Genomic DNA, 11,341 nt, shown 5'->3' with positions numbered 1-11,341 from the left:
GTTTGTTCTCTGATGGCTCTTTGGGGACACTCAGTTACATCACGTTCAAAAGAAAAGGACAACAACACAAAACAAAAAGCAGCTGCAAATTAAACAACTGGAAGCCTACTGGGGCTGCCAGGAAAGTTGGATGCTGGTTCCTGCCCAAGGCAAGCAGGCATGGGAGCAGAGCCTGAGTCCAGCTCAGACAGAAAGGCAGGATGGGGACATTTGTCCCCCCTTCCCTACCCACAATACTCCGTGTTTGCAGAGATCTGCTCCAAACAGAGATATATTATATATATTTTTGCTCTGTGCTTTTAGGTCTTTGATTCCTCCAATTTATTTGTTCTTGTCTTTGTGGGCTTAACAGTCAAAGCGTATGATAAGTCATTGCTTGTTAATCCAATTTGGCTCTATTTAGATATTCCAGTTTAACATCAAATATAATACAGAATAATGTCCAGAAGAAACAGAAATGAGATTCGAGTCTCTGAACCAGCTCTGAACCTTGCCCAGTGAGGGCTGACTGCTTTCTTTGCTAATTTATTCTCTTTGGCTTCATCAAGCTGGTCTTCACGGCTGAGCCCCTCACTGCAGGGGGCACAGGGGTGGGGGATCTGTATCTTGGGGTGCAGTACAGCACCCCCAGAACCTCTCTTCCATGTGAGAGTGACAGCTAGCCAAGGTTTCTAGGTTCCCCAGGAACCCTCTTTTAGCGATACTGGGGAGCTCAGGGGACCAGTGATGGGTTCTCCCACGTCTGGGTGGGCAGCAGTTCCCCAGGTAGCCCAGCCCACCTGCAGCACCCTGCTCTTCACACTGACTGTCCCTGTTATCTATCAGCTGTGCATGCTACAACCAGAGCCAGAAACAGACCTGCTTGGCTCAAGTCCCCCCACCCAGCCCCAGAGACCTGGCTGGGGCTCAGTGCAGCCCAGGATCCTTCCCTCAGCACCCAGCAGCCGCCAAGCAGTGAGATGCAGCACATCCCTAGGGACGAGTGGAGTTTCCAGACAGGCACGCATGAAAGCAGGATCCCGTTTTTGTCTGCAGCAGACGCTCAATCCCGCCCTCCGGCCGCCCACCTCGGCCCTTCCCGGCGCTGTTACTGAAGCCCAGCGCCGCCGTCCCGCAGCCGTCTCAGCAGAGGAGACCCTGCAACTCCTCCGGGTGCGCCGGCGGGGACAGAGGACAGTGACAACCGGCTGGGGAACACAGCAGGGACGTGTCTCCAACCTGACACCTCCGAGCTCCCAGCCCACAGCCGGCACAGCGAGCTGATGGGTCTTGCAGTGGAGGGAGGGTATTAAACCAGGAGCAAGCGCAGCATCCGCGGGGCCCTGGCAGGTTCTGGATGGGGGCTGGTCTGGGATGCTACAAGCAGAGTCCTCCCTCCGGGGCGGTTTCAGCCCCATTTTGTCTCTCAGCCCACAGTGAGCCCATACCTGGCCCTGGGCTGGGGCTCTGCATTGACCCCAAACCAGTCCCCCAGTGACCCTCACTGCAGCCTGGGCAGCCCCGCTGCTGCTGCCTTCCTCCACCTCCCACTGCTGATGTTCAAGGGTAGCTCACTGGGACAATTCCTCCCCAGACAGAGTCAGCTCCTACCTGGCAGACAAGTCCGTGGTGCTGGCACAGCTCTGGCCCTGGGCCCTCGGTGCAGGCAGGGTCACAGCCTGGGGTTGCTGTAACAGCTCACGACCTCCTCGGGCACAGGCATCACTCTGCAGCAACAGCAACATTCCTCTCCAGATAGGGTACAAACCTCCAAACAACCACCAACCTCCCCTCCACAGCCTGGATTTATCTCCTTTTCCCCACCTACCAAATGACTCACTAATGACAGTGCAAACAAGCTGCAGGTGCTGGTTCTGGGCTGGCTGTGAACTGTTACCTGGGGTCTCCCTGCCAACACACACCTGTGCCAAAGCTGACCACAGCCCCTGCTGCATCACTGGAGCCTTTACCGAGGGTTTAAAGTGATGGGAGCCCATCCAGGCGTGATTAACCCCAGCTGACCCCTGTTCCCTGTGTGCCCCAGCTATGCAGGGTGACGCTCAGCTCTGCAGTTCAAGCATCTTCCCAAGCCAGGGAAGGGGCTTCTCATGTCACTGCTCTGTTCCAGTTCTACCTTGGTGTCACCCTGACAGAGCAGAGTCCATTGGGGGGAGCATTTAGCCTTGTAGCCACAAAGTGCTCAGATGCTCCGTGTGTAAGAGTGGTCTATAAACAGCCTGCTAATTCAGAGGCAGTGGATGCTCCTCACAATCTCGCCACAGCCTCCAAAGCACCCTCCTGAAAAACTAAGGAAAAGTCTTTTCTCCTCTGCCATGTCTCAGTGGAGAAATGTGTTTTGGAGGTGTTTCCTACCTGTGCTCAACCCTGTCATAGTTGTGTTTCCCCTGAAGGTGAGGAGTGGCAGTGCAAAGGACCAGCACCATGCCCAGTTTCACAGGGGTGAGGAGAGGGGCTCTGACACTCTGGAACTCAGAGCCTGCCTGCCCCAGTGGGTCACTTTTAGGGATGGTAATGACCCCTCCTCAGGGCTAGGAAAGTTCTGCCTGAGGTTTTCAGCCTCTCGGGTGCCAAAGCAGATCAGCTGTGGGACAGGGACAGGGCTGGGGTGGCACCCAGGGCACCCAGCCATGTGCTGGCTTCTGCAGGACCAGCACCTGGAGCCCATCAAAGCAAAGCCACTCAGGCACATTTAACCAAACACTTACTTTCCATTTTATTCAATAATTGCTTTAATACTAAAATGCATTAGATGCTCAAAGCAGAGAAAAGAAAATCACATTTAGGTGGAAAACAAAGTTCTCATCAGATGAAAAAATCCCAATGTGGCAGGTACACCATTTGGAAACAGAATCGTAATAATTTAATAAAGCTGCTTTATCATCTTCATAAAATAGACAGAATGGTGATTCTTTTTTTTTTTTTTTCCTTTTTCCATTTTGTTGTTTACAATGATTCAATCACTGTGAAAATGTACATAACATACATATCAGCATATACAACAATTTATTCTTCATATACTCGGCAACGGAGACACCATGACGAGACGTACCGCGCTCAGTCCCGCGGCAGCCCAGCCACCGCCGGCCTCGCCAGGCTGCAAGGGGGCGTGTGCTGCTGAGAGCCAGTTCCGTGAGGTGTGTTTGGAGATTCTCTCCCAGCTTAGATCAGCTGAACATCAGCTGATGCCGGCGAAGGCTCCGTCTCAGCAGTGCTTGCAGCGGGGGCGGCTGGGCTTCTCCCCGGCGGGTACCGCAGCTCACAGGTTGGATCAGAGATTACCCATAGCTGCAAAAGCAGCTGTAGCAACAAGACCATCAATTTTCCCCAATGACAGACAAATGTGTTTTCCATTCATAATTAGTTCTTTTTTTTCCCCCCAAGAATAATTTCAACATACCCATCAGACAAGTGTGTTCTTTACAAAAGCAACTTGTTTCCTATTTGTAAAAAAAAAAAAAAAATAAAAAAAAAATAAAAAAAAGAAAGGAATTCACTTCTGCACAATGTGTGATCCACAGGCCACCTCCAGCTCACAACAAACAGGGAACGGAAACAACCTCAGTAGGACGGTGCTCAAGGGGGATTTTTCCAGCCATCAGTCATCCCTCCCAGCCCTCCACCATTCCTCCTGGCATAGTCCTGCAGCCTCGAGGGTGGGAAAAGCCAGGGGCTCCCCAGGGAGCAGGGAAGAGTACAGCCCCCCAGCCCCGAGCCCCAGGGCTGCTCCAGATGGGTCCTCGTCATGCTCGGGGGAGAATCGTCGGTGGCTGCTGCTCTCCTGGATAAACAGGGGAGCAGAGCAAGTTTGCCTGAAGGAAACCAACAGATCCCAGCGATTTTTCCTAAACCAAATCTGAGGACAGGTTTAAGTTATTAAAAAGCACAGTAATTACATCTGGAACTCTCCCAAAAAGCCTTCCCGCCCCCCTGCAGCTTGGAACATTTTTTGCATGGCCAGTTCTGATGCAACTAGGAAAAAAAACGAGACTGCGATTTGCCCAGGAGCCTGAACTCATCTCGAGTGACACAGAGGGACAGTGACAGGAGTACCAAAATATTCTGGAGAGGGCCAAGGCAGCAAAGCTGGGGCCACTCCCTGGGTCTCTCCTCAGCCCTGCACAGGGAGGCCATACCAAGGAAGGGCCCCTTGCTCAGCATCCCCTGCTGCAGCCTGGGTCAGCCCAGAAAACTGATGTTTAAACGATTTTCTTGGAGGCATAAGGGTTTACTGACCTCTTTAATGCCCCCTTTTAATAGAGAATTATTTCACATTCTTTCTCGGCTGTGCTTTTATTCAGAGTGGCAAGGAACGTTTCCTCTGGGTAAATTAGAGAAATGTTTCTATTTTTCCTTTTTTTTTTCTCTCTTCCTTTTCAGTTAGCATCTATTTTTCATCCAAAATGCTGGGCTGGTGGTGGCAGCTCCGCAGGCAGAGGGCAACACTCGGCAGAAATTAACGGCCGGTGCTTTTCCAGGCAGCTGGGGATGATGAGGGGGGGACAGCCACTATCCCCATCCCACCATGGGGCAGCTGGGTCCCATCCTGGCAGAGGTGGAGCGCAGACGATGGGGACACATGGGGTTGTTGCCCTGTGAAGCCAAGAGCATCTGATATATGGGGCATCGCAGGCTCTATCTTTCAGCAAACAAATATGAGAAGCTTCCCCCCCCCAGAAAACCTCCCAGAGCTGACAAAACCAGGTAACATCAGAATAAACCCAGCCTGATGGTTACAGAACACCCAGTTACTCCAACAGTTTCAAGCCAGCCCCTTTCTTCTTTGCTTGTGTTATAATAAAAAACACATTTGGGGAAAAAAAACCCCAGAAATAAATGACAGCAGTAACGGTACACAGGCAGGAAACACGGCAGGAACAGAAACAACATATCCCTGAAAAATGGGCTCAGAATCCAGAACATGAGGGAAAAAACCCCGGTTTGCTTTCTGGAGGGATGCAGGACATCACATTAATACGTGGGATGGGAGCTGAATGAGGTAGTCATCACACCAGTGAGGGAAGTGTAACAAATTTCATTAGATGACTGTTTTTTGTTGATTCTTTCCCAATTCCTGGACCTAGCAAGTGGCAGGGGGAACAGGTTGACTGTGGACCTGTCTCAGACTGGCTATGGCTTCAGCCAAGATCAATTTGTCCTGAAAAAAACAAATGCCTGGAGTTTAATTTTATTTTGAGGGTGATAATGATTGGATATTGTTTTCTTGTTTTCATTTAAATAAATCAAAGTAACAAATACTTTATGATATGTAGACCTAGAAAGACTCTTTCTCTAGAAACCACTAATTTCAACTTGCTGGTACAGCAAACATTGGCAAGAGCTATATATTTTCCCTTTCATAATCAATTTTAAATTCTAGGAAACATTATTTAGGGTAGGAAAAATCTGTTCAGTGAAGGGTTAAAAATAATAGTAAAAATAATAATACACTAATTGAAATCCTCCTACCTTACTCATACCTCACTGAGGAATTATCACTGCAAGAGAGCAGAGAGCTGTGGAATCCCTTCCCTCTCTCCCTTCTACAAAATGGCTATTAAAGTAGCTCAATTTTTAAATCAATTTTATATGAGTAAATTTGCACCCACACAAAAAAAGTCCTTAATTATGAGAAAAAATAATGAATTACTTTAATTTTTTCTCCATTAAGAAGGCACATTAATTGAATTAGTAGCGTTGTTACATATCACCTGTCTGCCCCTAAATTAACATCACTATTGCTCATTCCATACTTATTTATGATGCAGGGATAGAAAGAAATCAGAACAGTCTAAAATCCATGCCATGATGACACACATACATACATACACTTGGCGTAATTGTGACTGGGAAATGCTGACTTGGAAGTGTGTGTCTAATTGAGAAGGTAATTTAGATCTTTTAAATAATTCCATCTCTTTGACTTGGAAATGATTGGAGACAGGGGATATCTAAATCTGGGAACTGGAAAAAAACCAAAACAACCAACTTCTGGAAAAAAACTTTCCATGCATTGCCTTGAAATTGCGCAAAAGAAATGGATAAGGGAAAAAGTTCAGCACAGTGCATCCGACAATTGCAATCCAGGCAGGATTTTCCCCAAAACATCCTCCCGTAATGCCCTGTCACTGCCCTGCAAGAGCCAGGGGAGGCTGCAGGCAATGGTGGGGGCTGGAAGAAGCGCTTGCTCCACCGGGGCTGCAAACCGCAGGTTCCCCAAAGTTTAAGTAAGATGACTGTGATTTTTTTTTTTTTTAAATTCTTTTTTTTAAGCCTGAAAGCCTTTTGCCATCACCAGACATACAGTAATTTGCAATATCAAATACAATAATAGTACAGATAAGCATGTGACAGCAAAAGGATTCATAATTGCAGGGGTGTCCATAGCAAAACACCAACACCTTAAAATACAAACAACCTCGCGTTGGGTGAATGTTGAAACTCACCCGACTGTCGCTTTGAACAGTCGCACACAAGAAACAGCCGCTACTTTGTCCAGACTACAAAACCGCCGGGGTGGTTACTAAAGATGTCCGAATAAGGAATTTGCCACTCAATTCTTTTCCAGGAATGGAAATTTATCTTTGTTTTCGAGATATAAAAATATATAAACTCCAAGGAGGGGATACCGAGCACTCGTGAGGACTGGGGGTGTCTCGCCTCTGCCCCTGCCACCCGCCGCCTCCCGGCAAAGCAAAACACCGGCTACTCCGCTCCGGCTGCACACCCCTGCCGCCCGTCGAGACAAGTGGGATTGTCACATTAACGATAGCTTCATTTATAAACAATACATTTAGGGAAAGCTTTTAAATACAGCAATCTGTGAACCATTGGTAAGCAATAAAAACAATCTGCGCTGGGAGTCGTGCGGTCCCTCATCCTCATCCTCATCCGCATCCTCATCCTCCTGTCGCCGGGTGCTGCTCAGAGGACGATGTCCTTTAGTCTCCGGGCGCCGGGCGAGTCCTTTTCCCGGCGTTCCTGCAGGAGTGGGTTGCCCTCCTGCCCACTGCTCTCGCTGTCCGCCCCCCGGGGCTCTGCCTCCGTCGGCCGGGAAGGGCCACTGTTCCCAAAGGGCTCCCGTTCCCGGTTGCCGGCACAGTGCCCGGCACCGTAGGGCGCCGCCGGTTTGCCGGACAAAGGGCTCTTCAGGTGGAGGGGCGAGGTGACGGGGCTGACGGCCTCGCACCCGTTGCCCGCCTCGCGGACGGCGCCGCTCACCTTGGGGCTGCAGGCGGGCGGGTCCACCGTTCTTTTGCCTTTGGGGTTGGCGAGCCGCTCCTCGGCCGCGGGCTCGCCGCCCTCCTTGCCGAAGGTGGCGAAGGTCCTTTTTGTGCTGCAGTCTGCGTAAGGCTCCGCGTCCACCGCCGTCGCCTCGATGGAGAGAGCGATGACGTTCCTCCCGTGCTCGGGGGACTTGGCGCGGCTGGGGACGGCACCGCGGGGCATCCAGCACCTGTCCGAGTGGCCCAGGATGCGGCACTCCTCCCGGCAATGAAATCCTTCGCTCTGATCTGCGTGGGGAGAACAGATGGGATGGTGAGGAGGGGAGCCCAGCTGGGGGTTTCTACCAACCATGCTGAGCCGGGTGCTGCGCATCCCCCCGCTCCCAAGGAGAGGTGATCCTACCCCAAACTGCAGTGGTTCTACCTCAAACAGCAACTGATTTTAAGGCAAGGCTTGGAGGAGGAATTTTACTGCCATTTCTTGCTGCTCTACAGACTGGAGTTCAATTTCCAACAGGTTGTGTGTCACCTGCCACCGCCAGACCAGAAACCTGGGGAAGGAGTGACGGCAGCAAATCCATCACAGCAGGTCTGTCTGTGTATCAAGCCCTCAGAGGCAGTGGTTCCTGGGTTTAGTGACCAGCGTTAAAGGCCACCATGTTTTAAGCTTGGTTTGACGTGACATTTAAGCTTGACTTTTTGCAGAGGTGGGAAAGGAACAGAGGGAGGAAAGGAAAAAGGGAGGAAGGGAGGTGCTTTTTGGTTCTGGTGTATATGTGCGTTTTAACTTGTTGCTTGATCCCCACAGACCTCCCACACAACAGAGGCTTTATAAATCTCCAAGATTGTCCACTCCACTGAAGATTAAATGTGTCATTCCCAGTGCTGGGGCTTTATTCATACGAGAGCAATAAAGATCCATTCTCTTGACTTGGGGCTGTCCCAACACCACTTTACAGTGCTGAAATATGGAGTGGTAGTTTAACCCTTTACAAGGACCCTCCATGAGTAGGTCCAAGGGCTCCCAGGCAAGTGCAAACCCTTGCGCCTGGTGCTTGCATGCATTCCCACGCTGCCGGCCGACCCCAAGGGACTGCACAGCTTCACCCCCACATCACAGATGGACAAACTGGGGCCCAAGGAAGCAGCCAGGCTCAGCCAAGTGCAAAGCTGGAAATAAAATCCAGCAGTTTCACCATCCCCAGCCTTTTTTGAGCATCCGACTGTGGCTCCTGCCGAACACCACAGGATCCTGGCTGCTTTTCAGTCTTGGCTTTTCCTTCATTTGATAAGAGCTTGTAATTTCGGCTGGCCCTCTTAAAGCACAACCTTTCCCTACGCAAAGACCTACCTTCCTTCCTACCATAACCTACACACACACAAAGCAGCATTAAAGCACTGATGCCGTTACCCATACGAGACCGCGCTTGGTCGGTGCCGGATTGATGGATCGAAGGTGGCAAAGGTGCAGACTCAGCCTGGGTTTCCTCCCCGTCTGTCTGCAAACCGTTCATTTTGATGCTCTGTACATCTGTGTGCATAACCTCCGCTCCTCAGACACATTGGTATTTCCACCACATTCGAGCACTAGGGCGGCTGATAAAAATTCTCAGCACATAACACAATGCACCAAAATATGAGCAGCTTAACACTTACAGAGAATAAACGAGTAAAAGGCAGACCTCAAAAAAAAAAAAAAAAAAGAAAAATAACACCAAAAGAGGATTTTTTTTAAAGGAGAAGAAGCCAATTAATTGAAAAATCTATGAGTAAAAGATCGGTTTTTTCTCTACATCAGAGCAGTGACACAGTGGTGTGGAGCGTGGCTCTGGGCGGAGGGGAGGAAGTCTGGGTTTTGGCAGCTGCCTTTACAGCAGCTTGAGAGCAGGATGCCCTGAGCCCTGCACACAGAACAACCTGCACCAAGCTCTAAAAGCCCATGATCTTATACTTTGATTCTGTTAATTTCAAGTACTTGAGCAAAATAGAAAGAAAAAAAAACAAAAAATTGCCCAGAAAGTGTTGCTGTCTCCCTATTTATCCACAGCTTAACTTCAAAAGGGTGCCACAGGCATACAAAGCTGTGTATTCTGGCTGTGATAGCAGAGGACTTGGTGATGGCTGGAGGGGCTACAGAAATATCTTGGATTCTCATCCCTGATGAGACACTGATTTATTGTGCTGTGTGACCTTGGGCACGTTGCTGGAGCACACATCACTTCAGTCTCTCCACAAACATGAAAGGCCAGATCTGGGAGCAAGCTGGGCTGGTTGGTCCAGTGTGGGAAGGCACAGGGGAGCTGCTGTTCCTCACCTTCCTCACCCAGCATTACGTCTCAGCCCCGAACCTATCCAGCCAAGGCAAACCGCTCTCCAGAGAGAGTACAGGCAGGTTTGTCTTGCCTTGATCCATTTATTCTAACCTGGCACATTTTACAGTTAAAAACAATAGGGGGACTTCCCTGATCACTGCAAGTGGATACTACTCAAAGCCTAGAAAGGGATCCATGCTTTAAGAGCAGTTTCACTGAAGACCTAGTGTGGAGCCTATCTGCCAGGGAGGTGATCAGCTTTGGACACCAGAATTTACACCAGCAGCAGCTGAAATGCAGGGAGGAGAAGAGCTGAAAAGCATTACATTAAATTATAGTGTTTCAGTCTTTTACTTTAGGAAGGGAACATTCACAGGACTGAAAGAGGCTGGGTTGACAGGCAGAGGGGCAGAAGTCACCATCACCCACAGACCTGAGACAACAGGTAGCTCCACAGTACATTCTGTCACTCTGCTTCTGTCCCCACCACACATCTCAGCCTTAAGACCACATCCTGCAGTCAGGAACCATCCTGCTCTCGGGGACAACATGTGTCTAGGCTGCCCAGAGAAGCCCTAACCTGGCAGCAGAGCCCTGAGGAGAAGCCTCTTCTCCGTGGCAGAATGGAGATCTTCAGCTACCCATCCATCACAGTCTTACCCCTGTAGTTGATATAAAATACTACTTTTATGCCACAAGCAAGCCCTGTTGATACACAGGAACACCACTCCTCTGCTATCCCAGGTCCAAAGAAGGCATGTGTAGTGGGGTCTGGGCTTCTCCAGTGGCTGATCCCAGAGCTGTTACCTCACATCCTCCTCCTTCCCCAAGCAGAGACAGGCAGGGAGCCGCCGGGCACACTCCTGGCGCTGCCCTTTGCAGCTCAAGTCTGACTCACCCAGCCTTGACAGCACCCAGGACAGTCATTCACATTCACATTCACATTACTGTACCGCTCTGTCTTTTTTTTTTTACCACTTTAACAATCGGAAATAGGACAACAGGAAATTCTTTTACAGCCCTAGGTCTGCCCTAGTCAATACGACTGTTACTGTCTGCACTTAAAAAATGTTCTTAATGCAAGGAGCAAAGCCCAGGTAATAAGTACTGCACACGCATGACATGATAAGTGGCAGGCAGACAAAACAGGCAGCTCTTCACCTCTGTGTGGATAGCAGGGGGCTGAGCAAGCTGGTGTGAAACTGCTGCCAGACTGGGCTGGGTGAGAGGGAGAAACAACAGAGGGGCAGAGTGGGGTGAGACCCAACAAGGCTGGCAGAGACCTACTGGATGGCATGGGCTGGGGATGAGGAACACTATGGCCTGGGGAAGGGGAACCCCACAGCACAGGAAAGGGGAACACCACAGCATAGGGAAGGAAAATACCATGGCTCAGGGGAAGAGGAACACCATGACCCAGGGACGGGGAACACCACAGCCCTGGGATGGGGAACACCATGGCCCAGGGCTGTGCAAGCTGTCCTGAGCTGGGCTGGACTTTCTAATGAGCTGAGGACATTACACACACTGGGGTGATAGTCCTGTTGCCAGTTGGGCTGTGGGGAGACCCATGTGGCACCCAGGTGGCCTGGAGAGATGCTGAGCAGCTCACCTGAGCACAGGTGTCATTCACAGGTGATGGCTGTATATAAGATGAGCGGGTCCTGCAGCAGCAATGTCCCTGTTTCAGCCAGTCTGCCCTCACCCAGCACAAATCCCGAACCTTGTTTCAGAGGTCACTTTCAAAATGTTCCCCAGGTACAAAATGTACTGGCAGAAGCATCTTCATCAAGAGGTAAGCATTAT

The 11,341-nt window shown here is 50.2% G+C and overlaps 1 protein-coding gene across 2 annotated transcripts in view; it reads right to left on the bottom strand.

Annotated features, from left to right (window-relative positions):
- Positions 1-2,688: 2,688 nt before the first annotated feature.
- The window catches only part of PCDH19 (protocadherin 19), a 58,772-nt gene continuing 50,119 nt past the window's right edge, over positions 2,689-11,341 (bottom strand). For both annotated transcript variants that reach the window (XM_051785452.1, XM_051785455.1), the window contains exon 5: positions 2,689-7,511. In XM_051785452.1, coding sequence (XP_051641412.1) covers positions 6,922-7,511 — 590 coding nt within the window. In that variant the 3' untranslated portion in view covers positions 2,689-6,921. The remainder of the gene's footprint in view (positions 7,512-11,341) is intronic.

Source organism: Manacus candei, unplaced genomic scaffold (assembly GCF_025592945.1).
Source record: "Manacus candei isolate 608988 ecotype Guabito, Panama unplaced genomic scaffold, ASM2559294v1 h1tg000003l, whole genome shotgun sequence".
Taxonomy (NCBI): domain Eukaryota; kingdom Metazoa; phylum Chordata; class Aves; order Passeriformes; family Pipridae; genus Manacus; species Manacus candei.
This window is presented reverse-complemented; position numbering and strand designations above follow the sequence as displayed.